We start from the raw sequence: 27,504 nt of genomic DNA on the forward strand, positions 1-27,504 counted from the left end.
AAATTATTCATTTCTTACATATATAATATTTGTAAAACCAGTACAGCAAAGGATGTTCTCTTAGAAACCGCTGCGTCGCCGTATCAACATAAAGACGCGAAGATGCCCTGACGACCTTTCTAACTGATGTTGTCCTAACGACTGATTTTGATCCATTTTTAAGACGAAATGCGGTTTGCTGCCATGTGCCGCTCGGGAAAGTTACGTAAAAGCATTTATAGATGCTTTTATCTTGGTCAGTATTACTTGTAAATGGCTTGTAACACAGGTGGAAATTATAAAAAAAATTGTAGGTCAATTGAAGGTCTTTTATATCTTGCTGAATATTTCCTAATTTGGTGTATTTATATAAGATGTCGTTCACTTATTAGGTTATGCAAAACTTTACACCTTCCTTTAGTATTCATGAATAAATATTAAACATGTTAAATACGAAAAAGTTTCTTGAACTAATATTTTATTTCTACATCATCTTTCAGACATTGTCACATACCCGAGTGGACAAAAATACGTTAGAACTAGAGATCAACTAGACATTAACCAATTATAACGTATTTTTGTCTACTCGGAACAGATCATTAAGATTTAAACATAAAACCTTATAAAGCCCATACTTTTACATAATCAACTTGTAAATGTGAATCATCGTTGACTCCCAAATTCCAGCCAGGCAACCAATCATTCTTTTTCTCCCAAAATTCTGCTGCTGCTCTCGAACTTGAATCCTTCCTGTAAGAATCAATAATTAATTGCACTTTATATTCTCGGAAGCAAATCTATGAAACTTACCATGGTTTTGGATTAGGTTTATTCACTCCACTATCTGGAAAGTATCCGCCGGTACCTCCAACAGCAAGATTCATGATGATGAAAAATTCTTGGTCAAATGGTGCCCTAATGTATAGTTATGTAAACAATTAAAGGAACAAATAGAAATATAAGAAAAGTTGTCCTTACATTTTACTTCCATTAGCCCATGGATTTGGCATTCCTGAATTCCACAATTGTGCACGATCCCAAAAACCATTTCCAGCATCAACAGTGCCATAATGTTCATTGTCGACATAAAATTCCAGTTTATTTGGTCTCCAAATTACTTTAAATAGATGAAATCCGTCATTGTATCCAGGTTGTCTATTTTTTTCATAATGAGCTGTCGAAAATCCATTATGACTAGGACTTGGTCCAAAATGAAGAGTTGAACTGACTTGTTCATTTCCAATTTGATTATTCCAAGCACGAAGGTCACGATTTCCACGTGATTCCATTAAATCAATTTCACCTGATCTTGGCCAGCCTCCATAAGTATTTTTCTTTGGAAGCATCCACAACGCTGGCCACAACCAGTCTCCAGCCGGCAATTTAGCACGTATTTCCATTTGACCATATTTAAAAGAAAATGAATCACTTGTGTCCATTCTAGCACTTCTTATTGGATTAATGATATGATCTCGACTTCCAGTTCTATCACAGCCATAATCAAAACTCGCAGTGCATTGATCTGCTGGAATGACGACACGTTCTGATGTCAAAAACTTTTCACCAAATATACTCGCTGTTGTTGTCGGTGCAATGTGTAAATTTCCATTTTTTGTATAAGCATTCTTACTATCATAGCCAGGGTACCATTGGAATTCCCAGTTGCCTCCACCAGCTAATGTGTTTTCAAACTTCCATTTTGACTGGTCTAACGAATCAAAATTATCCTCAAAAATCAACTGACCAGAACAAATTTGATTTGGTGCTTTTGATCCACTCGCTGTCGTTACTGTAGGATTACATGCCAAACTAGCACTAATCACAGAAAATAATAAAATCACAATTGTTTTTAATGAAGTCATCTTGTGTCCAGCACTGACAGCTGAATGAACTGAGATTACTGAATGAACTGATTCAGAGAGTAAAACGACTATTTATACTAGCTTAATACTGATTAAAAATCCCCAAGAATAGGTGAATTTATTTACATGACATTTGAACAAACATTTGCTCTAGATGTTCCGCAAAGTAAATGAGATTTCTGAGAATAATTTGAAAAAAATTAAGTCATACACATGTATCTTGGAGTAATATCAAAGTTCAATTGTTAAGATTTTAAAGATTTCGCTCATATTCTCAGAGAATATTTTGAGTTTATATTTTCAAATGTAACAATTCGATAACCTTTGATGAACTTTACTAAATTTCCACTTTAACTTTGCATCGTGACATATAATCTGCGTATTAACATAGAAAATAGAAGGCTAATCAGATAAATTGAGAGCAATGGTAATTCCAATAAAATAAATTAAATAATAATAAAATTTCCATTTTTTTTAACAATAAAATTCGCTCTCAAAAAATTACATGAGCGAACGTTCTCAGACTTGTTAAACAACAGAGATTCTCAAAACCTTTGACAAAAAAACCCTAAAAATTTTGTTTTTGAAAAGAAAATTTTGACTTAAGCTTTAAAGAAAACTATATCAAAGAAGCTTAAACTGGAACAGTAGTTCGGCGGTAAAAAAAGGATAAGCGGCTTTTTTTCTTTCACGACTTTACCTATTTAGAACTGAAACGTTCAAAACTTTGCGATATGAACTTCTCATAGCCCTGCTCTGGGCTAATGATAGTTAACTCACTAAACCACTGCACTCAAAACTAGGCCGTTAGTGACATAATCTTACAGATACCTTCAGTCAGTTCGCAAACCACCCGTTCGCTACACAGTTTACAGTCGAATTTAAACTTATCCTTTGATGAAACTACTGATTGAAACCTATACACGGAGGCTGTGAACTTCATATACAGTGCATGTGATTCGAAAATTGACATGTAGAGAATTCCCATACCGAGTCTCGAATTCATGATAGAGATGTCGATGTGCAATGAATAAGTCACCAAGAACTAAACCACTAGGACACTTCAACGCATTAACTTAAGCTTTAATTTATCCCAAACATCCAGTATGCACTCAGAGCGTAGTAAAGTTCAAGCAACAATCTCGAGCATGCCCACCTCTCGAAAACATGCTCTTTTTCTATTAAGTCTATAATAAAAATTACATAAAGGAAGTGAAACAGCACAAAATAATTTTTTTTCAATATTTTAAATTTTATATACAAAATTTTTATCACAAAATCATTTTATAAAGCTCGAACCCTTACATAATCAATTTGAAAATGTGCATCATCTGTTTCATCTAGCTTCCAAGTATCCATCCATAGATCTCTAGCTTCCCAAAATTCTGCTGCAGGACGTTTTGAAGTGTTGAGCCACTTAAATTAAGAAGAATTAATATTCACATATGGACAGCTTCAAAAATAATGTTTAACTTACTGGTTTCGGAACTGGTAAATTCTCGAAATAATCACTGAAGAAGCTTGTGCCACCAACTGCTAGGTTCATAATCAAATAAAATTCTTGATCAAATGGAGTCCTGGAATATGATGTTGAATCAAAAATTGAGAAACTAAATGAATTCAGTTGATGTATTTACATATTAGTTCCATTGATCCAAGGATTTGTGTAATTATTGGTATTGAAATGTCCTCGCTTGAAGAATCCATCTCCAGCGTCAATTACGCCTAGAGGTTCAGATTAAGAACTCAATTATCAGATTTAACCTTAATAACATACCAATTAATGTGTTATCAACATGAAACTCAAAGCCAGCTGGTGTCCATGTAAGTCTATAAATATGAAAATCAAAATTGAATCCATTGATTTCCAGATTTTTTGAGCAGTGTGCTGTTTTCCATGCGTCAACACCTGGCGCTGGTCCAAAATGTAGAGTACTTGAAATTTGTTCTGCTCCAACATTTACTGATCCACTATAAAGTTGTTGATTCCCTCGACTCTCCATTAGATCAATCTCTCCAGACATTGGCCATGGACCGAATTTTGAAAAACGAGGCTAGATAAAGAAAATGATTATTGATTACAGAATTGGGAATCGGATGTTTTCGGCTATTTTTAAGACTTCCACAATCGGCAGTTAACGTCGAACTGCGATTGGTCGGCTGCCGTTGGCAGGTGTTATCGATGTCAACGGCCACCAAGCGCCGTCAATAACAGGTGTCATTGACTTTGTTAGGTATCACTGACCGCCGATGGCACCTGTCAACTGCACCAGTGTTCACCGTTGACATCGAATCGGCGGACTTTTGCCGATAGTCGTCGACTAATTGCCAACTTTGGTTATTGTATGGAAACTCATTCGGCAAATTGTCTAATTTGACATAGAATCTAATCTATTTATATTTCAACAATGTATTAATAGATAATTGCTTTATTAGCATATCAAATTATGAGCTTATCAGACCATTTTGGAAATTCCCAAATTGATTCATCAATTAAATATATTTATCCAAAAAATTAAAGCTTTTGTATCTTCAAATATTATTGTTTGATATCACAAATTAGTTTATATCAGAAACAAGCTAATTAATAGTTCCGAAAAACAGACAACATATATTTATTGAATTTTAGCACCTTTTGCTGTTGTCACGGTGTTTAAAAATTTGATAATTATTAAAGAATTAACACTCACGTTCAACCATAATGCTGGGAAAAGCCAGTCGCCGGTTGGTATTTTTGCACGTATTTCAACAGTTCCATACTTGAATGCAAATGATTTCATCGTATTCATTCTTACACTTCGGACTGGATTTATTATGTTATCATGATTACCAGTTTTGTTGCAGCCATTAAAAATATTTTGTGTACATTTATCTGGCGGTATGTAAACATGACCAGAGTATAGGAATTCCTCTCCATATAAATCAGCCGTAAATGTTGGCTCAATATGTAAAATTCCTTGTTCTGTATATGCATTCATTGGATCATTCACATACCATTGGAATTCCTTACTGCCACCACCAATTCCCATACTATTTTCCAGAAGCCAAACATTCTGATTAAGGATATTAAAATTATCCTCAAATATCACATCACCAGAACAATATTGTGATGGTGCAAATGTTCCAGTTACGGTTGTTAATGAACGTAAACAAACTCGTCCACAATTTGAATTCACAATTAATGACAGTATGATAAAGAATATTTTTTCAAGTTCCTGAGCACTAGACATTGTTGTTAATATTTAGACCGTGAATGTAGTCTTATTTAGTGTGGCTTTAAATTATTTTGGACGGAATGATTCACTTAGTAATTTCAATACTTAAAGTTTTAGACAGCAGTAAAAAATAATTTAAATTTTTTCACTAAAATTTCTCTTTGGACAACGAACCGTCTTGACGTCTTAACCGCTACTGAGTCTGCAAAGTAACTAGCTATGGCAAAAAATATTGTCACCTAACTCAATTGATTTAATTCGTACCTAAGTACTAATTGATCCTCACAAATTTTAAATTAGTAAATGAATCATTCTCGGAGGTGCTTCTAATTTATATATGAGTAGAAAATAGCACATGTTTCACGAAATGATATTGGCACGAATTTACTATTCTATCAAATGATAAGACTTCTTTCAAGTAATGTAGAACAAATGGAACAATTTAAGTATTTTGTTTCTTTTTCTTTATCATAAAACACAAATGTCTCGTACCATATGGACGTGAAATAATATAATTGTGCAATGAGTGAATAAAGTACAAGTACAAAACAATCAATAGTACTTTTATGCTTGTTGAGTTGTCTAAAGTGCCTTTTCTTTTAAATTTCTAAAATTAAGTTGTCAATACTTAAAAAATCGATTAGTCGTCGCACTTCAAAATTAAATTAAGCTTGAAGTAGTTATTCAAATGATTTTTTTATACTCACACTGGCAGTCATGGCTACTTGGTAACCTGTACATGGTAATAAAATTTAGACAAAAATCCACATGGGTGAGCTTAAGATTTTCTCAGAATTTTTTTGACTTTGAATCTAAAAGATTGTCCATCAAATAGTGCATTATTAAAAAGAGCTGGGACATTAATCGTGAGATACTGATGCAAAAGTACGGCTGGATAGAAGTCAATTTGTTTTACTAGGATGGATTCTACTTGGAAAAGAAGCTTCAATTGGAGTGCGGTTTTAAGACTAAATAGAGAAAATAACCTAAATTCAAAATCAGAGCATGGTTCCAGTAAATAAGTAAGTAAGGGTTTCAGAAAGCGTTTAGCGAAAAAGCGACAATGTTCAAGTGGTTAGAGCATCGGACTATCATTCTAACGACCTGGGCTCAATCCCAGAGAATGTCTAATTGTTAGTCACACGAACTCGGTTTGTGTGATTCACGACAAACAAATTGTGGCTAGGTACGTTGCATTGATATTATTGAGCAACTCACCGGTACATCAACTGACTCTGCAAATTTTTAAGAGTTTAAATTCAATAAAATATTTATTAAGGTGTGAATATATTTATAAAAGCATACATCCTTTGCATGAACAAATTATTTGTTTTGTGAAAGCAATAATCGGCATATCAATGAATTATTCAAATTAAAAGCTTTGAATTTCACTGTAGAGTTAATTACTATTTAAGAAAACAAGCATGTCACTCAACTAATCACGGACATAAAAGTCAAAAAGTTTCTAAAAAAACATCTTTAATGCCAATTTCACTCAAGTCATAAGGAAGTGTAAGCGAGACTATAAGATAACCCCAACCTTCACCACCATTTTTAGCCCAACAATTACTACGTTGTCATCGTCTTTACAATTGTCGTTCTGTTTGTTTACACAAATGTTAATCATCTGTTTTAAAACATTAATGCTTCCTTCCAGTAAAATATATATTTTATTTTATCATTTTCATTTTGAGAGACTGTAGTATAAGGTAAGATGCTGATGCAGTGGTCGTTAAAAATTTTATTAATTATAATAATTTATAACTCTGTATACGTGGCATCTTTTTTTGAAGGATGTGATACAACGGTGAATTTAACCCCAACAACAACTCACATATTTCAAAGTAAAAACTACAGCTTATACGATACGAGAGTAAAATATGCAGCAGGTACAAGTTGTGTTGTGCAATATATAGCGCCTCACGGTTATATCGTTCGAGTAACTGGTATAATATCACTTGACTTGAAAATTCGCATCCCAAACTGCTCCGGGCAAGGACAAAGATTTTTTATATCACGAAATGGAAACAAAAAGTTTTCTGATGCTGACGTTTTTTGTGGAACTGACACAATAGATCTAGATAGTGTTGGTAACCAAATGTCTGTCGGTTATATTTCCGACGTCGGTGGACAAGGGAGATTTCAAGTTTTTGCAAATGCTATGCGAATTTCAAATGAAAACTGTAATTGCGGATGGGGATTGTATTATGTAAGCTTTAAAGATCTTACTGATGTGATTTGTAAGGAAATTTTATTTATTTTTTAGAAATACGGCAAAATGGAAACCTCGAGGAGATACAAAGGATATACATCAACGGTTGGAATTCTTCATGTGGAAAAGGATGAAATTGTCTGTACTGGTGTAATAAGTAAGTTGGATATACATGAATTATCCTTAAATCTAATCTATAATCAGTAAATTTCATTATTTTAGTCACAACAAAGTACATCGTCAGTTCCGCTAACTGCTATTACAAGTCAACAGAAAACATAGCATCAACACTTCATGTACTTACTGGTTACAAGGAATATCCATCAGATAGCGATCAATTTTACTCAGATATTTATGAAATTAGTAGCATCAAAAATCATGAAAATTATGCAGACACTACAGCATCACAGCAATATGACATTGCAATACTTACAACAAAAATCCCTATGAGATTTACTCGTGCTGTATCACCAGTTTGCTTGGCATTTGCTGCATCATTTTATGATGAGGATTTTTATGACGAGAGAACTTTTGAGATGGTTGGATGGAACAAGTACAAGTAAGTAGATTGGCTGCAAAAATACTTTAAGCTATTCAGAGTATTCTAAATCCAGAGTTGAGCTAAGGTGTTTCAAGAGTAATGATTATTTCAAGAATGATGATACACTAGACCTTTGGACCCAGTAGACCTACAGTTTATAGTGGGATCAAACCACTGCTTTGATGGCATCGCTGCATGTAGTCTACAAACTGGTCCACAAAATAAGTCATGATTTGAAAATGATCAAGTGAAGGATGGAGACGAGGTAGGGAAGAAAAAATGTGTCATTTTTGTCTCAAAAGCCCCTTGCATATTGAAGAACTATGTCCAGAAAGATTTGACACAAGCACATCTTTCCTTCCCTGCATATGACCATTCCTGCACATTACCAAAACTTTTAAAGAAGACTTATTAGAATTTTTAATTTACAGCAATGACGGACTTCAACAGTTTTTAGAAACCAACAACGCAATTGCCATGGAAAACACTAAATGTGCATCTAATTTCAAAACATTAACAATATCAAATTCACAACTATGTCTCAATAGATACAATGCAACAACAATCTACCCAGAATACCCGGGAGCAGCTCTGTTTTTCTCATCTGGAGACAAAAAGTTCTTAATTGGCTTATTTAATCTTCAACTTAAGTCAACAAATGCTCAACCATTGGTGTTTACAAGAGTGTCAAGACTGATTTCTTGGATAAGAGCTAATATAGGAAATGAATTTGTTTGCTATCGATATTTTTAAAATTTGAAGATTTTTGTTTCAGAGGTCGTTCACTTATCTCAGTGGTGGGCAACCTTTTTGAGCCACGGCACACCTTAGCTTTAGAAATTTTCTTCGTGGCACACCATAAAGTACAAAATTTATAATTGGCACACTAATCTAGTAAATCTGTTCTACATTGTATTGATTGAGCATAATTGATGTTCTTTAACCTTGAAAAACTAGCACTTGAAGTTAGCTTTTGAACCCTTTATTTAATTTATTTATTAAAATTTGAAAATCTTATTTGGTACACTCCCGAAATCTGTGTGCCGGAGGAAACAGGTTGCTTATCACATGAGATGAGTAATGGGCCGTTCACTTATTACTTTCAGGCCGTGGGGAGATGAGTAAACAGAAGTTCAGATTGTTCATTTTTGAAAAAAGTTTATTATTCTGTAACGCAATAAGTGAACGATCCCTTAATTAATAAGTGAACGGACCCTAAGGACTTCTCAGGAATTTTTCTAAATTTAGTTCAACTGAAAGCTTTAAATAAATAAATAATTATGATATGTCTCGACGTTTATTTAAGTATGTACGTTTGTTTTTGTGGATAATGACTGTTTTTATTATTTATTCATCGACTTAACCGTCCGTCTATAATTAGTAAAACATTTCATATTAGCTTTAAAATTTGGTATTTCGTTTCGATCATCAATTGTCATAACGTGATACTTTCAGGTACTTTCTATCAAATCTATTAAATTTGGCGCCGATCATTACGTAGCTCAAACAATCGACTTTCTGGCCGCCAAAAAGCAAAACAAGCGATTGGTCCCTAATTGAAGTATCTAATATTGGAATCTTGGATTTGAATCGACAACCTTCAAGCTACATTAACAAATTTTGATACAAACCTTTCGCTCTACAGCGACACGTAACTGCTTATAGGTCAGTGTCCTCTAAGCATTTTAAAATTTGATTTCTGTTTTCATCAACAACTTGTCAACAACACAATCTACAACACAGTCACAATAAAAGGTATTTAAATTCTAGATTAAAATAATTCAAGCTTTAAAACAGTTACAGCTATAAAACAATATAACAAAAAGAAAGAAACAGTTAAATGCATTTAAAAGTTTTACAACTTACACAATTAAAACTTCATTGCCGGAGATTTTATTATCAAAAGTTTCAATGAAAGCTTTTTAATATTGCCGTCAATAAACTATTTCAGAATGAGTTTTTCTTTTCTTGTTCCATGTGCTGAATGACATGAGATTTCAATCTGATTACGAGTAAGTTTCATTGAGTCATTAAATGAGGAAAGTTTTGGAACGAGACCTGGGAAATTGTTTTTTTGAAGAAATTGTTGTTTTGCTGCTTTTGGCCTTAATTCCGCGTCATTTTTCAATGAGAATAACATGTCCCAACTATTTATCTATTTGTTCAAATGTTATCTTTATAATGTCAATTAAACGACAGCTCTCTGATATGAAAGAAATAAGCCCGCAAACTTTCATACTCTGCATCAATGAACAGAACTCAAAAAAATAATTCGGATTCTTTTTGTCGCATGCTTAAAACAAATACATTGGTTGATGTATCATTCATAAAAAAATGTGTATATCAATGAACATTCATGTACAGTTATAGACCAACAAATGACGACACCAACATTGACAATGGAAATGTCTGTATTTTTCAGGTATTATCTCGTATCGTTGTTAATTTATCCTTAGCTTTTTGGAGCATTACTGTTGAATCATTTTGTCTGGCAAGTTAAAGTGTGCAATAGCGTTTTGAGATCTTGGTGTGACTAAAAGCTCAATCCTACCACAAGTTCTCAAACTGTAAACCTAAAATTGCCCAAATTTTTGTAAAGTCTTTTTATAAATTAGTTGAATTATTTAGCAGTTTATAGAAGATGTCTTTATTTTGAGCTGATATTAGCCGGTACTGTAGAAGTGGAAGTAGAACTTACATTTTAAAATTTAATATCTTTAACATGCATCTGCCTGTCATATGTTGAATGTTAACTGGATCTTACCAAAACTAGAGCTTGCATTAATGTAAAGAAGGATTTAACCAAATCAGATCATTCACTAGACATACACTTGCTCGGGGACACTATTTTCCAACTTTTTATGATGTGTGTATTTGAGGAATGGAGCATGTTCATCTTAATGAATCTGGAATGATTTCAATCAGCATATATGAACATGCTCAATTTTATGACTATGCCCATGAGAATACTTACTTACTTACTTCGCTGTTCTTACAGATCAATTGTGATTCATGACCTCCCTTGAGAATGCTTGAAGAATGCACCTGAGAATTCTCTTTTCAATTTCATTACTGTTCTCATGAGACCATCAAGCTATAGTCAAAACATCAACTATGCGCTTTGATTCTTCCCAATGCACTCTACATTCCAACTTGCTTATCACATTTCACGAGAAATAAAAAATAAAAACAATTTTTTCCAGCTATCGTACAGTCAAATATTTATTCATATTGTACGCGGAAAACAAAATACAATAAAGATATAATTGGATGCTCCAAAATAATCATTTTTATCTCAAACCTTTTATCAGTCTTGTGAATTTGATGCATTAAGATGGTACGCGATAAAAGAATTTTAATTATTTTAATTTTGACTATTTTTGTTAAAAAATCGTTCGCATTAACTGCAGATGATTATATCTATTGTAATACTGGAAAATACATTGCAGTTGGACAAAGCCTTTACATCTACTTTTCTGAAACTGGAAGTACACAAAAGGCTTGTGAATATCTTGTAAAAAGTCCAACAGATTCATATATTGCTGTGGAAGTGTATCATGATTTAACTGGTTCTGGAACTTCCTGCACAACTCAGTATGTGCAAATTTCTCCTGACGGTGATCCTAGATATAGAACAAGTGCAAAATACTGTGGATTAAGAGATTATTATAATCCATTAAAATTTAATTCGATTGGAAATGAAGTCAGATTTCGTGTAGTATCTGATGACTTAAAACGTGTAGTTCAAATAAAAATGACAGCATGGCCAATAACAGCAAGTAACTGTAGTTGCAGCTGGAATCCTTCAACACGAGTTGCTAATGGTTAGATTTAATTCATCTTTAATTCCTTAAAGGTTTCATAAACATTTTGATAAATTTTAAAAATAGGGCAAAGCACAGCGTCCACAACATTCATTGGTAATGCCGTCCTCAAAACAATGATCAATAAATTTTATGAAGCGATTTGTGGCGCAACAATCAGTAAGTTAAATAAAATTGACTATTAATTGAGACATTCACATAAAAAATAAATTAGTTTCCTACAAATACAGCATCACAGCTGCCCATTGTGTAAACTATGCCAATTCTTTTGGTATAGCAAATGTCATGTTGCATGTTGGACGTCAAAATGTCACTGCCGATGTTTATGCTGATACGGTCTATTCAGAACAATATGCAATCGAAGTAGCAGTCAAGCATCCTAATTATGATGAAAATAACAACTTGAATGATATTGGATATATCAAAACAACTAGGGATATTAGATATAGGTATTATATTAAGCATAACGTCTTTTTTGTCAGGATATAGTCAGTTTTACAAGCCCTAATTTTTTTTCATATTAATCCTTAACAGCCGTGGTGTTGGACCTGCATGTATATCATTTCCCTACCAAACCTACGCAATTCCTGATGGAAGTACATTAACGGCAATTGGTTTTGGAGCAACAGAATACTCTGCTGGAGCATCAATTGACCAAAAATCCTGGATATTACAAAATGTCAAACTTACAGTCAAAAAAAATTTAGATCCAGTTTGTACTCAACTTCCAAAAGTTTGCTGTCAAGGAGACATAGTCGCAAATGGAGGTAGAGGTGATACATGTCAACGTGATAGCGGTGGTGGCATTTATGGATACATAAATAATTTATATTATTTTATGGCCATAACCAGTGAGGGTTACGTCTGTGGAACACAAAGTTCATTCTCAATAAATGTCCACGTTTCTAATTATATTCCATGGTTTAAGACTTTTATGGGAAGTGAATTGTTGTGCAACAAGTAAAATTTTGGATCTGACTTATGAAATTTCTACAGTAAACCTTTTTGTTAATCTTGAACTTGTATTGTTGACTGAAAAATAAATATTTTTGAGATTTTGTTGCTTATTACTAAAAGTTCTGTATTTTATATAGCTAATATATGAGAAAATGATGAACGGCATCAAGTCATGTCTGCAATCAAGCTACAGATTTCTTTCTGTTTAAGGTTCTGAGCATTGCCACGTTTTGTAAGCTTCTTTGTACAGTTTAGTTTCAAATATTCCAGGTTGTAAACCTACTGAACCTAATTTAAAGTGCTTATGCCGGCACAGCTTCTGTCGCCAGCGATATTCTCAGTGAAAACACGAAGTACCACTGGAGTGGGAAAAAATTGACGTTTGGTCAGCCACCGAGACAGATCAATAGCCTCTCCAACTTTCCTGAGCCATGCCAGTGATAAATCAGCTAATTTTACCTCAGACATAAATGCGCTACAAATCATTTCCAACTGTATATCCACAATTAACTTGTGTTATCACAGTTTTTAAATGAAATAAAAAAGTAATAACATTTTTTCTAACAAACTTGTTGTCAAATATTTATTCACTTTTTATTTTTATAGCCACAAATAATTTAATAAAATTCAGAAGCTTTAAATGCTTTTTGTGGCTTTAACAGACTTCAAAAAAGCAGTTACCAAGATGGTGCTACATAAAAATAAGTTAATTATTTTAATTTTGTTTGCTTTTGTCAAAAAATCACTCAATTTAACAGCAGCTAGTTATGTCCATTGTAATACTGAAAAAGTTATTCCAATTAGAGGAACTCAGCTGATTTATTTTTCTGAACCAGGAAATACAAGAACTACTTGTGAATATGTTGTCAAAAGTCCAACAGATTCATATATTTCAGTTGAATTATATCACAATTTGACTGGATCTGGAAGTGTCTGTTCTGGACAATATTTGGAAGTTTCTCCTAACGGCGATCCTCACTATCGAAGTGCTATGAAGTATTGTGGATTAAGAGCTTATTATAATCCATTAAAATTTAAAACAATCGGAAATGAAGTCAGATTTCGTGTAGTCTCGAATGACTTGAAACGAACAGTTCAAATCAAATTGCAAGCATGGCCAATAACAGGAAAAAATTGTAGCTGCAGTTGGAATCCTTCAATGCGTATAGCTAATGGTATGTAACCCTTTAAGTTTCAAACTGCTTTATACTCCAAATTATGTAAGATGCTCAATTATTCAAGTCGGTTAATCGATCCAAAATCCGACAAAAGTCCGGCATGACTATGTCATTTAAATCAAATCCGGCATGAAGTCAGAGACATACCGACTGAGTTGTAGATATTTGAACGATTCACTGATTTGTACTATTCGTGAAAATAGGTCAAAGTACTGCAGCAACTACATTTGTCGGCAATGCTGTACTCAAAACTACCTCTAATAAATTTAATGAAGCTATTTGCGGTGCAACTATAGGTAAGCCATAAACAGCCTGTTTATCATCTAATATTTGCAGAACCTTCTCAGTTTCTTTTAAATACAGTATAACTGCTGCACATTGTATAACAAATGCAAGAGCTTATGGCTTATCAAAAGTTCTCTTGCATGTTGGTCGTCAAAATGTCACTGCTGATGTTTATGCTGATACAGCATTTTCAGAACAATATAATATTGCTTTAGCAATCACTCATCCTAGGTATAATCCTCAAACTAAAGCAAATGATATTGGATATATCAAGACTACAAGAGATATACGATTCAGGTATATTGTTTAAGCTTTTATATGCTCGAATGTCAATCATCAATCTCAATTGACTATAAAAAAGTAATTTTAATAATTTGACAGTCGAGGAGTTGGCCCTGCATGCATATCATTTCCATATCAAACACATGCCATACCTTCGGGGACAACATTAACTGCGATTGGCTTTGGAGGAACTGAATTTGCTATTGGAGCAAGGATTGACACAAAATCATGGATTCTACAAAGTGTCACATTAACTGTCAATCAAAGTTTAGCCTCAGGATGCAATCAAATACAGAAGGTATGCTGTCAAGGATATTTAAGGTCTAATGGAGAAAGGGGAGATACTTGTCAGCGTGATAGCGGTGGTGGTATTTATGCATACATCAATAATTTGTTTTATTTAATGGCTTTAACTAGGTAAGATGAACATTTGTTTCTTTATGCTGATCAAGCTTAATTCTTTTTTTTTTGAACTTTTAGTGAAGGAGTTGATTGTGGAATGAGAAATTCATACTCGATAAATGTTCATGTTCCTAACTATATTTCATGGATTAAACAAGTAATGGGATCTGAGTTACTTTGCAATAGATAGTTGACTTCGAAATTGTAGTAAATTTATAGAACTTAATATTCTATGCCTGATTTTTTCAATACAAAAATTAATAAATTATTTTAAATTTGGAACAAAATCTTTATGTCATTCCTTTGTTGATTTCTAGGATGTGATACAAAAGTACAAATTAAACCCCATCCTCTGTGGTAAGCACTCAAATGACATGAACCTTAACGATACTGTATGACTTCGGTCTTGGCTTACCAGCAAGATAATCAATCGGTTGCACATTAGTTTGCCCCAACATACAGCTTGAACAACACTGGCACATACTTACATACCAAGCCGTAAAGATTAGCTGTACTCTACGATCACTCTCAGTTGACGTCTAAAACTGACTCTTTTGCTTACTGTACTGGCTTAAAATGTTAAAAAAAAATCCCAGACTGAGTTTGTCTGTTCGCAAAAATGTAAAGCTTTTAATCGTGCAAACCTGCACGAAAAATAAAGTCAATATATCCAACCCCAAACAGGCATGAGTTAGACCTCATTCATACTCACGTCGGTGTCCCCAATGCCTCCCCCTCGCAACGCCCCTGCTTTGTAGTGTGACTTTAAGGTTTTGATGTTACATAACTAAAGTTCTGATAAGTTTTGCAAATTGTAAATTGCTTTTAAATATTGATAAATGCCTGTAAATTAATTTCAACACAGGCCTTGCTTTATCAAAAAAATTGAGGCATGACTAGTACTAATAAAGCTGTTCAAATATTTATTCATAATGTGTCTTAAAAGTAAAACTTCAGTGAACAAAATTGGAGGCTGTTTACATGTATTCCTTCAAATTATTTATCAGTCATACAAAAGTGCTAGGCAAAGATGGTGCTAGATAAGAAACTTTTTATCATTTTAATTTTAAGCACTATAATTAGAAACTCATTATGCCAAACTGCAGCTGATTACGTCTACTGCGACACTGAAAAAAGTTTTACAGTAACTAGAAAGCCTCTTTTTATTTATTTTTCGGAACCTGGAAGTACAAAAACGACATGCAACTATATTGTCAAAAGTCCGACTGATACCTACATCTCAGTTGAATTGTATCACAATTTGACAGGAACAGCAACATCATGTACAACTCAATATGTCGAAGTTTCACCTGATGGTGATCCAAGATTCAGAAGTGGTGTGAAGTATTGTGGATTAAGAGATTATAATAATCCATTAAAATTCAATACAATTGGAAATGAAATTAGATTTCGTGTAGTCTCCAATGACTTGAAAAGAACCGTCCAAATGAGACTGACAGCTTATCCGATAACAGCTACTAATTGCAGTTGCAGTTGGAATCCTTCAATCCGTATTGCGAATGGTAATTTTTTAAACAGATTTTAATACCCAAACAGGCAAAGAGTAGGTTTTAATGGTACAGAAATGCCACTTTGGTACCTAGAAGCTGTCTCTTTGCCTGTTAGGGATATGTAGGTAAAAGTTTAAAATTTCATTATATTAATAAAGGAAGAAGTACAGCATCCACAACTTTTATTGGCAATGCGGTGCTTAAGACTATGATTAATAAGTTTTATGAAGGCTTTTGTGGTGCAACTATCAGTAAGTTAATAGAATTTGTGTCCTAAAGAAATTTATTAAGATCAAAAATCCCCAGTTTCTTACAAATACAGCATCACTGCTGCTCACTGTATAGATTATGCTAATTCACTTGGCATATCCAATGTTCATCTACATGTTGGTCGTCAAAATGTTACTGCTGATGTGTATGCTGATACACCTTATTCAGAACAGTATGTTATAGCAGCAGCAATCAAGCATCCTAATTATAATAGCGTTACTCGAGTTAATGACATTGGATACATCAAAACTACAAGGGACATACGATTTAGGTAAGTTCTCAAGACTTGATTAATTGTCCTAATAATCAGCGTTATTTCTTATTCAATACAACAGCAAAGGAGTTGGCCCTGCTTGTATCTCATTCCCATATCAAACCTACAGTTTCCCAACTGGAACTGCATTAACTGCAATTGGATTCGGAGGAACAGAGTTTGCTATGGGAGCAGAAATTGACAAAAAATCTTGGATCCTTCAAAGTGTCCGATTAGATGTCAATCAAAGTTTAGCCACAGGATGTAATCAACTCCAAAAGGTTTGCTGTCAAGGACTTTTAGTAAATGGAGGAAGAGGTGATACATGTCAACGAGATAGCGGTGGTGGCTTATATGCATATATCAATAATTTGTTCTACTTTGTTGCACTTACGAGGTAAAATCAGTAACTTGTTGATAGTTGTTAAAGGTTTGATTGATTGTTTTTATAATTACAGTGAGGGTCTTGAATGTGGATTAAAGAATTCATATTCGATAAATGTGCATGTTCCTAGCTATATTCCATGGATAAAACAAGTGATGGGAACTGAATTGTTATGTAATAAATAAATGAACTTTTCTAAGTTCTAGTTGAAGAAATTTAAATGAGTTAAAATTGACATGATTTACACAATTGAATACAGCTTTATGATTGAGTTAATCATCAGCAATAGAATAAGAATAAAGATAGAATACACAAATTTTAAATGTTTTAAATAATTTTATTAATGTTGTATTTTTAAATAATTTTTTAAACAAACTTTAACACAATAATTTTGATTCTATTGAATAAAACAGCATACGAGACATTTGTAAGCCCGTGCAAGATTTTGGAGTATATCCCACATATCCTACAGTTAAATGATTACTTAAGTTGTTTTTGATTTCATCCAACATAGTTCTTCCATGCTTAACTTCACGGCAGCTCCAGTCGATATCCATATTTTTCTCCAAATTGATACTCTTTAATTTTGGAAGTCCATCAAAAACATCTTTAGGTAAATATGAGATTTGATTCTTGTAAAATGAGATTGTCTCAAGATTTGGAGTAAGATCAAAGACATCTGAAATAACAAATTCCTTGGAAATTGTTTAATTTGTTGATCACCAATTATTAATGTGTTGACATTAGCATTAGATTTGCCCTCTAGATGAATTCCATTGATGCCTTTGACACGTCCGTCGATCGGTGATAATTCATAAGCTTTTGTGACACGACAGATGTATTCGATTGAAGAGTAATTGATGAATTCACAGTTGAGTTTCATTTTGAACTTTGATGATTTTTGATAAATTTTACACTTTTAATAAATTTTGTCTGATTTTGTTGTGCAATTGTAATATTGTGTTTACTAAAAGTGGATTTGATTGATGACATAATAACAAAATTTGGATATTATAAATCATAGATCAGGTAAGATTGGATAAAAATTTTGCAATTGAATCTCAGTTGTTGATAATTATTTGCATAACTTAATTTTGTTTACAAAAATCTGAACAGAATCTCTTAGATATTGTTTTGGAAAATCCTATAATATTTTGGAATAATAATTTAAAAATTGATGTACTTTTGTCTATCCCAATTCAACGATTTAAATTCCAAATTATCTCACATTCTTACTTGGTTCAAATCAATTTTAAACAATTTGGTTCTTTAGATGACATCTGAAGTTAGCTTTATAGCTGGCTATCGTTTCCCAGATTAGTATTGTCTCTAAGGAACACTCTCCTCTACAATTCTGTTGAGATTTATGTAAACAAAATTAAGTTTTGCAAAGGATTATCAACAACTGAGATTCTATTGCACAATTACTACCAAATTTTACCTGAACAATGATTTATAATATCCAAATTTTGTTCTTATGTTATCAATCATTGTTCACTTTTAGTAAACACAACATTACAATTGAATAACAATTCCAAAAAATCTAAAAATTTTAACAAAATCAGACAAAATTTATTAAAAATTTAAATAATTTCAAAAGTTTAAAATTTATCAAAAATCATCAAACTTCAAAATGAAACTCAACTGTGAATTCATCAATTACTCTTCAGTCGAATACATCTGTCGTGTCACAAAAGCTTATGAATTATCACCGATCGACGGACGTGTCAAAGGTATCAATGGAACACATCAAGAATGCAAATCTAATGCTAATGTCAACACATTAATAATTGCTGATCAGCATATTGAACAATTTCCAAGAAATTTGTACAAATATTTTCCAAATTTAAAATCAATTTCAATTATTTCATGTGGATTGACAACTTTATCAAAAGATGATTTGATTGGGTTTACAAGACTTCAAAAATTGATGCTGAATGGAAATTTAATCACATCGGTTCCTTCAGATGTCTTTGATCTTACTCCAAATCTTGAGACAATCTCATTTTACAAGAATCAAATCTCATATTTACCTAAAGATGTTTTTGATGGACTTCCAAAATTAAAGAGTATCAATTTGGAGAAAAATATGGACATCGACTGGAGCTGTCGTGAAGTAAAACATGGAAGAACTATGCTGGATGAAATCAAGATCAACTTAAGTAATCATTTAACAGTAGGATATGTGGGATATACTCCAAGATCTTGCACGGGCTTACAAATGTCTCGTATGTTGTTTTATTCAATTGAATCAAAATTATTGTGTTAAAATTTGTTAAAAAAAATATTTAAAAATAAAAAATTAATAAAATTATTTAAAAAAATCGAATTTTTGTTTTCTATCTTTATTCTATCTATTGTTGATGATTAGCTCTAAAAAATGTGTAAAGTCCTCATGTTATCGAGGAACTTAAACACATCATATGATCAGCAAGTGATGGATATGATAAATTTTCTTTAAAATATAAAAACTGATCGACTTCTGTTTTGCAATCAACATAGCAACAAACAGCACAGTATAAAACATATTATCGCCATGCTTTGAAGGGATGATACACTTGTTTCAAAACTTAAATTATACATTCCCATGTGTATTATCAGCACTGACAGCTTAAAGATGATGAATGTGAATGTCAATAAAGAATGTCTTAATTAAATAAATTTATCCAATATTTATCCAGCGGAAATTTTTCACTTTTATAGGAAGGCGTCGTCGTTAAAAATTTTGAATATTGGAAATATTTGGACTCAAATTTCATCTTTTACTATCGAATTGGATGAACATTAATCTCTAAAAATAATTGTTTCAAGCTTTTTGAAGATTGGTATTTTCTGAAAATACCTAAATTTTCTAGTTTATACTGATGGATGCTGATGAAACTAAAAAACACACATTTTATCCTTTTTATTCCAATTCATTCCACATTGCGCTAGATAAATTGTTATTCTCTTAAAATTGTTAGTTTTTTCTTATCGTTGCTGTAGTTTAAACACAGAAGTTGTTTTTTTTTAGCTAAATGGATGTGACTCATTGTTTTTTTGTCTGACAGAAATACTTTGGTTGACACAAATTAATGTCATTATTGATTGGATATCCAAATATTTTTCAGAAGATTGAAAGTAATCGGAATATCGTATTTTGATCAAAGTAAAAGTTCATGTCAACATTTTAAAATTATCCATCAGTTAAACTTGTTAAGTTCCAGCTCAGTCTTGTCAGCATCATTTCAAACTTGAGTGGATAATTCTTTCAATTAATCATTCAATAATGACACAATCAGTAAGTTGTTTTACCTTAAATAAGGTATAACACCTTAAGATATATCATTGTGCTTAATATGGCTATTGAAGTAAGTCACTTTAACGAAACTGGATCAGAAGCGTAGCCAGAAATTAAATAATAAGAGGTCTTTATATTTTGTGTATAGATCGCAATAATTTAATTAAAGCAGCATGTAGAATATGTGACCAACAGAGCTCACACTGCACTAAGACTACTTTATCCCCTCATCAGCAGGAACTCACATCTCGACGTTCGAAACAAACTTCTCATCTACAAGCTAGCCGTGAGACCCATCTTCACATACGGCTGTCCAGCATTTGAACGGATGGCAAAAACACATCTACAAAAACTACAAGTACTAAAAAACAAATTCTTGAGAATTGTTCTCAACAAAACAAGATATGAAAGGATATCAGATCTACATACTGAAGCAAAAATACCCTCTATTGAGGACTACGTCGGAAAGTTGCAAGCGAACTTCAACACTCGTCTTGCGTCGCGAAACACCGAATAAACCACAACATAAATTAAAGCAAAACAATTTCAAAATAAAATCAAAAACTAAGTGATGAATGCGATAAGCCAGAATCCTTTAAAAATTTAAATACAAATAAAATGTATCCAAACTTTGTACATAATTAAGTTAAAAATTTAATGAATAAAAAGTTTATTTAAAAAAAAAAAAAAAAAAAAAGCAATAATTTAAGGGAAGTAGGGCGGTGGGATTTGGAATATGAAGGAGGTGCCATGGGTTTAAAGGGCTGGGCGTTCTGAATACGTTCCTGATCTTTATAATTACTTCATTATAATTTTCCATCGGAAAAATTCACACGTAAAGTTCCAGTTTTTTACGTGTGCTAATCGTAGTTTAAAAACTATCAAGCATACGTACAGCTCGCACCCATAAAATTTCTAATAATTACAAAATATTTTAATTTTACAAATCGTCGACATAAAGTCGCATCACCAAAAATACGTGATACAATTCATCTCATATCATCCAATATGAGTAACGCAATATCTGACAAAGAATATAATTACAGTTTAAGTCAATGCCAATTGACGTTGGCTTGTGTAAATGAATGTTCATGCCAAGTACAAATCACTCATGAAATTCACTTTACTTTTTTTTGTGAGATAATTGTTTCACAGCTTTTGACTTGTTTTGAAGTGTAAATTTATGCTGTTTAACCAATCTGTCGATCAATTGAAAGTAGGAACTACATTGTATGCTTTTTTAACAGATTGTACTGCATTTTAAGGTACTTAAGAGTTTTAACTTGGTCCATAACAAATAGGGTGATGAGTCAATGATACATATCCATACATATTCGGTCAGATAAGAACTAATCATCATTAATAGTAGATTTTGTGGATCAAGGAAGAAGATTGAAAAATTCTTGGATTTGTAGGGTAGAGAAAATAACTAAATTGTCATACTTTTTCCGAAATTGCTCTCGAGTGGAAATTGACAAGTGGAAGTTAGCGATAAAGCCAGCTTCAGACGACACTTGTGGGAGGTCATAGATAAAAATTGATCTGTATGACCAGTGAAGTATTTAAGTAAGTGGAATTCCAAAATTGCAGTACATGGAATTTGAAGAATTTTATCCAGAAGTAGTGGACGTAGAATTCTTTGAAGTCTCGGTCGTAGACTAGGAAGTCTTGGTCTCGGTCTCGAGAAATCTAAAGAATTCACCTTGAAATGTATCCCTGCCCCAGCAACTATTTACTATGACTCCAGAATATAATAAGAAACCAAAAAGGAAGTAACAGATTAAAATCCAAAATTGCGCAATAATACATAAATATTTTATGCACAGACAAAGAGAATGGAAGTATGCATCAAAACAATCGAATATTCTTACATTCAGCCTTATATCCATTCTTCCATATAACAAGGCATGAGATTAATGATATTGAGCTTAATGAAAATTAGGCTTGCTTTTATTCAAAACTATGTCATGCAAAGGTTCATTTATGGTATGATAAATTGTTCTTTAATAAGCACTGAAGGATATTCATGTGGAGCCAAAGATTCTTATTGAATTAATGTGTATATTATAAAGTACTTATCATGCATTAAGTACAACATTGGAAACCAATATTCTTCGTATCGTAAAGAAAAGAATAATAATTAAAATCGAGCGTACATAAATGCTTTATATATAGCATGGCAATAGTTCATTGGAGCATAAATGATTTTAAAATTCGATAACTTCTTTTTCTGTCTGGATTCTTATAAGATGTAAAGCTGATCGAAATATAAAGGAAATAAGACGCATTTCTGACATTTTAAGTATTATTTTGTGAAATTTTGACCTTAACCAATGTTAAGCAACAAGTTCCAGCTTCAAAAATATCAGCAGGACATTTTGCATTCAGCAACTTTATTTTCATATTAATTGCAAACTCAGCAGGCAAAAAGTTGATAAACTTTCATCACTTTTTGTCCAACAAGTGCATTGTTAAGAATATTACTAAACCAAACAGCCTAAAGCGTTCCTTAATTAAATTTATTATCAATTAAACTGTTCATTACAGACACGCATGATTACTAATTTATTTTTAACAAGCTACAACAAATGTGATTAATGCTGTTTTAATGACTTTTTTATTAAGATGGAAACACTTTTGTGCTGTAAAATTGCTTTATCTTCATAAACCATATAATCTTGGATGCACTTGTGGGATATCGTGTGATTAACTTTATCCAATTGTTTCTTTCTCGAGCGATATAAATGAAGAAGACTCTGCCAAGATGCTTTTAAGGATCCGCTAAATTTCTTTTATCAATAACAAATGGAAGCCGTCAAAAATAAGCAGCTCCTGAATCCTTAATAGCTCAGTGACAGAGCCTTCTTCATTTGTGTCACTCGGGTTGAATTGCAATAGTTTGAAGAATAATTGGAAAGCTATAGCCAGCTATAGAACCAGCTTCAGGCGCCAAGCCATTGGGGGAGACAATGGATCACGCTTGATCTGGACGGCCAGCGAAGTAAGTAAGAGAGTAAGTTTGGAGAACTGGTTGTGGATGTGAATTCTAAATTCAGAATCAATTAATTATAAAGTATAATTTACCTTTCCAGATGCTCTTGAAATGACACAATTGTCTTGGGAATTCTTAAGTTATGCAAGTGATTCTTTCAATGCAAATGTATTATGAATTTTTAAAAGAATCAAGCTGTGTATGGACTAGTCTATAGATGCTCCTGAAACGGCTCGATTGTCTTAAGTTTGGACATATTTCACAATTCAAGGACCTCTGAGTTCGAGGAAGAATATGACGCTAGAGAAGCTGATAAGTAACACGTCCTTCATTATCTCCATTTAAACAACAAAATGTATAGCAACAGCAGTAATTTATAAATCTACAGAACAAGATAAAATACCAGTATTCGACAATATTTAACACGATAATATCCGATATCGATACAGAATCTGTACACGACCTCCGATCTCCGTGCGGCTACTTAATAAAAGATTGTGTCGCGCAGGGCAAGTAGTGCCGAAATTGATCATATAATGCATACATTAATGCATACAAATTGAAATAACTTGTTGTTAAGCAACTTATTTATGAGAACCTTAATAATCATCAATTACAGTTTACAAGCCATGATTAATATTCAGCCAGTGTAATGTTGTATCTTGTACACAAATCAATACTCAGGGATTTCAAAGAATTTATGAAATATTTTTTATTCAACTTTATCATAAAATTTTAATATATTCAAAATTACAAAATCTCACATTGCTGGAATTCTTAATTTCAAGAATCCCATGATAATATACACAATTTAATTTACATTCACCAATGTCTTCTGCCTCTGATTATTTTTCGCTTTGCTGCCTGAACTCTTCTTTTGTTCTGTACTTTAACATCATCCTCAAAATCAACATCAATTCCATCATCAGATTCATTTAATTTAAATTTTCCAGCTATTGCCGTTGCTCTTGGAGATGCTACGGAAATGCCACCTTTATTACTTAAGGCTGTGCCTCTTGGACCAGCTGATGCTACACCACCACGACCTAATAAAATCAATAATCAAATAAATATTTAAAAGCTTTGTAAGACTATAAAATTACTGACCAGCAATGGAAGTAGCCTCTGGATTCGCTGCTGCAACAGACGGCACTTCCTCATCATTGTCATCTTGTTGTGCTGCAATAAAATAAAATATTGATTAAATAATTAAATTACAATTTATAAAGGTAAGCGATGAAATGAAGGAGGTAGTAAGTGTCCAAAAATGATTTATTTAAGTGCCTATAATAAAATATGAAAAATATTGTAACTGATACTGACCTTCACTTGCCGGCTGCCGATCTTGCACTCGTTTCTTCACCTTAACCGTCATTTCTCCTTCCATCTCAGACTCTCTTTGCTCCATATTCATTGACTGTATATTTTCAATATCACTCCGCGGGTTATCTGTTGTGCTGTTCTGCATTTTGAATGGTTCATTGTCATCTTGCGTGCTTGATTTTTGTTCTTCATTATCCTCTACATAAATGCGAAATGGCTCGATCTTTTGTACGGCAACATTATTCATTGGCCTAATTGGCTGGAGCTCTTGAAGGCTAAAAATTGGAGTTCGCGGATTTTGATAAGCATCAAAATTCGCATAAAACTCAGGAACACCAGAAATTACATAAAATCGGTTATTATGTAAGAACATTGTAGGAGCTTTATTGACACGACCTTCCCTCATTGTCTCTCCTGACTCGCTTTGTAGTGTTTCTTGCAAGGTGATTTGTTCTTCTTTTGATTCTGATTCTCTTTCACTTGAATCGGTCGATGATTGCTCTTCGGACGATGAAATTTTATTCTCATTTGATTCGTTGTCATTTGCATTCAATGGAACGTCTGATCTTGTTACAGACTGGTCGATATTTTCTGTCATTGTTGATTTAACTTGATCTGAGTTGTCAGTTTTTGAGGTCATGCTTATTTGAATAATCTGAACTTCTTGCATCATTCCAGATGATTCGGCAGATGAACTTTCTAGGAATAGTGTTGATTCTGTTGTGGATGGATTTATTTCTTCCGTAGATTCATCATTAATTGATTTTATGGCTTCTGATGATTCTGTCTGTGTTGAACTTTCAATAATTTCTTGCTGTTCTGACTCAGTTGATGATTCTGTTAGCTCTGATTGAAGTAATTCTGCTGAACTAGTTGAGGATTCAGGCATTTGCATTGATTCTACAATATTTTCAGTTGATGGCAAATCTGCACGAACCTCTTCAGTTTCACTAGATGATTCGATACTTTCAGTTGTTTCTACAATGTCCTGCATTGGAGTTTGAGTTGTTGTTGTTGTTGACACATCCATGGCTTCTTTAGAAATATCAATTTCTGGTTCTGATTTTTCTGTTGAAGTCATTGAATCTTCAAATCTCAATTGGACTAGTAGTGTTGAAGATTCTGGTGACATTTGAGTACTTGTCTCCAGTGTAGTCATTGGATTTTCTGTGGAAATTTGGATTTCATTGTCATTTTCGGAAGATTCTAATCTATTTGGTGTATCCTCAGCTAATTGAGTTGATTCCGAAGACAATTCAGTTCTTAAAGTTGTTGTGGATGATTCTGACACATTTTCTGGATCTGCTTCTATTGGCAATGATTGTGTTGATGATTCAATACTGATAGGTTCGGTCACAGCAATATTTTGTGCAGTTGTACTTTCTACATTTTCCATTGACTCACTTCTCAAATCAGATTCCATCTCTTGTATGCTAGCAGCAGCCAATTCAACAATTTTAATCATAATTTCTGGATGATCTTTAATGTTCCTCATAATCTCAAGTGTCATTTCCTTCGACTTCTTTAACGGTGGCTGTTCTGTTGTTGAAGTTGTTTGACTTTCCTGATTCCTTAGTTGATTCATAATAGTTGAAAGTTCGAGTGGTTCAACATTAGAAATAAGTTCAGCTATTCTTGCCATTGTTGGAGTTTCTGTTTGAATTTCATTTAATGCTTCGGCATCTGCAGGCTGTTCAATGTTCTCAACAAGTGCTTCATTCTTATCATCCGAAAAATTTGACTCTGGGATAATTACTCGAGTCATTTCAGGATGAAATTGTTGCATTATTTGATCTGTTGAGTTTTGTGCTGATTCCATCATATTTGGCTCAACTTCTCTGTCATTTTGATCACTTGTAAATTCCTGATTATCAGTATTCATTTGTCTCATTTGATCAATAATTGTGTTCATGTCTGAACGAGTCATTTCTTCATTGGAAGTGACAACAATTGGTTCAGTCAATAAATTAGGTGCAACAGTCGTAGATTCCTCTAAAGCCTTCATCATTTCATTCATTTTTGTATCATCACGCTTCAATTTTTCCATCATATCAGAACTTGGGTTCTCTTGATCTAGAATCATTCTCATTGTATCTTCGTTCATGACTTTCTGATCATTCATGTCCTTCATTTCCATATTTTCACTCATTTTGGACATTTCAGCATCATCACTCAACATATTTTCATCAGATTTTGCATGTAAATTCATCAACATTTGCTGCCATAATGGATTGTCTTTTTTCAATGCCTGTAATCTATGCTGATTAGTATCAGAACTTGGATTGTAATAAACAACTTGTTGCTTTGGAAATTGAAAATCTGAATAATGATGGACTTGACTCATTGGAACACGATAAGCATCACTTTTATCAGGCACAATTAGATATTGCTCATATGTTGAACTTGGTGTTTGGACAAAACTTCTTGTGAAATACGGCGATGGTGCTGATTGAGCGAGGATCAGCAGTGAAATATTTACGAACAGTACCCGAATGAGCATTTTGGAAACCTTATGAAAAATTTGTAAAAAAAATTAAATTTTTATCACAAAAAATAAAGGCATTCGATACATCCACAAAATATTAAACAACATTGCATCACATCACTAACCTTCGATAACTTATTTTTATTGTTTTAAAGCAATATTTGCTATTCCTTTTTTCACTTGTTTTCACTTTCAGACTCAAAGAGCAACTAAAGCCCTTTCGCCTTTTTCCGATCCTTATAAACTTTACAGCATGTCCGTACGCTCT

The 27,504-nt window shown here is 32.9% G+C and overlaps 6 protein-coding genes across 6 annotated transcripts; 5 read left to right on the forward strand and 1 right to left on the reverse strand.

The window, feature by feature from the left end:
* Positions 1-510: 510 nt before the first annotated feature.
* Positions 511-5,345, reverse strand: LOC139100678 (uncharacterized). Its single transcript, XM_070653363.1, has 8 exons — positions 4,532-5,345; positions 3,619-3,895; positions 3,479-3,566; positions 3,319-3,418; positions 3,129-3,257; positions 958-1,910; positions 790-894; positions 511-729 (listed from the first exon to the last, which is right to left on the reverse strand). Exons 1-8 carry the CDS (start codon positions 5,069-5,071, stop codon positions 600-602), a joined length of 2,322 nt encoding a protein of 773 aa, XP_070509464.1. The 5' UTR covers positions 5,072-5,345; the 3' UTR covers positions 511-599.
* Positions 5,346-6,039: 694 nt separating this feature from the next.
* Positions 6,040-9,099, forward strand: LOC139100761 (venom serine protease-like). The gene is made up of 4 exons (XM_070653479.1): positions 6,040-7,265; positions 7,323-7,425; positions 7,491-7,827; positions 8,241-9,099. The coding sequence occupies exons 1-4, from the start codon at positions 6,771-6,773 to the stop codon at positions 8,560-8,562; spliced, it is 1,257 nt and encodes a 418-aa protein (XP_070509580.1). The 5' UTR covers positions 6,040-6,770; the 3' UTR covers positions 8,563-9,099.
* Positions 9,100-11,111: 2,012 nt separating this feature from the next.
* Positions 11,112-12,709, forward strand: LOC139100710 (phenoloxidase-activating factor 3-like). Its single transcript, XM_070653406.1, has 4 exons — positions 11,112-11,633; positions 11,700-11,792; positions 11,848-12,082; positions 12,168-12,709. The coding sequence occupies exons 1-4, from the start codon at positions 11,144-11,146 to the stop codon at positions 12,595-12,597; spliced, it is 1,248 nt and encodes a 415-aa protein (XP_070509507.1). The 5' UTR covers positions 11,112-11,143; the 3' UTR covers positions 12,598-12,709.
* Positions 12,710-13,193: 484 nt separating this feature from the next.
* On the forward strand, positions 13,194-14,975 carry LOC139100726 (phenoloxidase-activating factor 3-like). The gene is made up of 5 exons (XM_070653431.1): positions 13,194-13,765; positions 13,972-14,064; positions 14,116-14,350; positions 14,435-14,752; positions 14,816-14,975. The coding sequence occupies exons 1-5, from the start codon at positions 13,231-13,233 to the stop codon at positions 14,925-14,927; spliced, it is 1,293 nt and encodes a 430-aa protein (XP_070509532.1). The 5' UTR covers positions 13,194-13,230; the 3' UTR covers positions 14,928-14,975.
* Positions 14,976-15,730: 755 nt separating this feature from the next.
* On the forward strand, positions 15,731-17,377 carry LOC139100727 (venom serine protease-like). Its single transcript, XM_070653432.1, has 5 exons — positions 15,731-16,260; positions 16,407-16,499; positions 16,555-16,789; positions 16,854-17,168; positions 17,230-17,377. The coding sequence occupies exons 1-5, from the start codon at positions 15,768-15,770 to the stop codon at positions 17,339-17,341; spliced, it is 1,248 nt and encodes a 415-aa protein (XP_070509533.1). The 5' UTR covers positions 15,731-15,767; the 3' UTR covers positions 17,342-17,377.
* A 1,412-nt stretch (positions 17,378-18,789) lies between these two features.
* LOC139100679 (leucine-rich repeat-containing protein 20-like) lies at positions 18,790-19,425 on the forward strand. The gene has a single exon (XM_070653364.1). The coding sequence runs from the start codon at positions 18,790-18,792 to the stop codon at positions 19,423-19,425; it is 636 nt and encodes a 211-aa protein (XP_070509465.1).
* Positions 19,426-27,504: the final 8,079 nt, after the last annotated feature.

The sequence above is a fragment of the Chironomus tepperi genome, unplaced genomic scaffold (assembly GCF_022539635.2).
Source record: "Chironomus tepperi strain 1889 unplaced genomic scaffold, CSIRO-AGI_Ctep_v1 contig_68, whole genome shotgun sequence".
Classification (NCBI taxonomy): Eukaryota; Metazoa; Arthropoda; class Insecta; order Diptera; family Chironomidae; genus Chironomus; species Chironomus tepperi.

Excerpts from the sequence above, each read along its gene's own strand:
- LOC139100727 (XM_070653432.1), top strand. The coding sequence starts at position 15,768 with ATGGTGCTAGATAAGAAACTTTTTATCATTTTAATTTTAAGCACTATA. Across the intron at positions 16,261-16,406 it reads TTCAATCCGTATTGCGAATG|GAAGAAGTACAGCATCCACA; the intron begins GTAATTTTTTAA and ends ATATTAATAAAG. Across the intron at positions 16,790-16,853 it reads ACAAGGGACATACGATTTAG|CAAAGGAGTTGGCCCTGCTT; the intron begins GTAAGTTCTCAA and ends TCAATACAACAG.
- LOC139100761 (XM_070653479.1), top strand. The coding sequence starts at position 6,771 with ATGCTGATGCAGTGGTCGTTAAAAATTTTATTAATTATAATAATTTAT. Across the intron at positions 7,266-7,322 it reads GCGGATGGGGATTGTATTAT|AAATACGGCAAAATGGAAAC; the intron begins GTAAGCTTTAAA and ends TTTATTTTTTAG. Across the intron at positions 7,426-7,490 it reads TGTCTGTACTGGTGTAATAA|TCACAACAAAGTACATCGTC; the intron begins GTAAGTTGGATA and ends TCATTATTTTAG.
- LOC139100679 (XM_070653364.1), top strand. The coding sequence starts at position 18,790 with ATGAAACTCAACTGTGAATTCATCAATTACTCTTCAGTCGAATACATC.
- LOC139100726 (XM_070653431.1), top strand. The coding sequence starts at position 13,231 with ATGCTTTTTGTGGCTTTAACAGACTTCAAAAAAGCAGTTACCAAGATG. Across the intron at positions 13,766-13,971 it reads TTCAATGCGTATAGCTAATG|GTCAAAGTACTGCAGCAACT; the intron begins GTATGTAACCCT and ends TCGTGAAAATAG. Across the intron at positions 14,351-14,434 it reads ACAAGAGATATACGATTCAG|TCGAGGAGTTGGCCCTGCAT; the intron begins GTATATTGTTTA and ends ATAATTTGACAG.
- LOC139100710 (XM_070653406.1), top strand. The coding sequence starts at position 11,144 with ATGGTACGCGATAAAAGAATTTTAATTATTTTAATTTTGACTATTTTT. Across the intron at positions 11,634-11,699 it reads TTCAACACGAGTTGCTAATG|GGCAAAGCACAGCGTCCACA; the intron begins GTTAGATTTAAT and ends TTTTAAAAATAG. Across the intron at positions 11,793-11,847 it reads GATTTGTGGCGCAACAATCA|TTTCCTACAAATACAGCATC; the intron begins GTAAGTTAAATA and ends AAAATAAATTAG.
- LOC139100678 (XM_070653363.1), bottom strand. The coding sequence starts at position 5,071 with ATGTCTAGTGCTCAGGAACTTGAAAAAATATTCTTTATCATACTGTCA. Across the intron at positions 3,567-3,618 it reads TGTTGATAACACATTAATTG|GCGTAATTGACGCTGGAGAT; the intron begins GTATGTTATTAA and ends CTGAACCTCTAG. Across the intron at positions 3,419-3,478 it reads TGGATCAATGGAACTAATAT|GACTCCATTTGATCAAGAAT; the intron begins GTAAATACATCA and ends ATCATATTCCAG.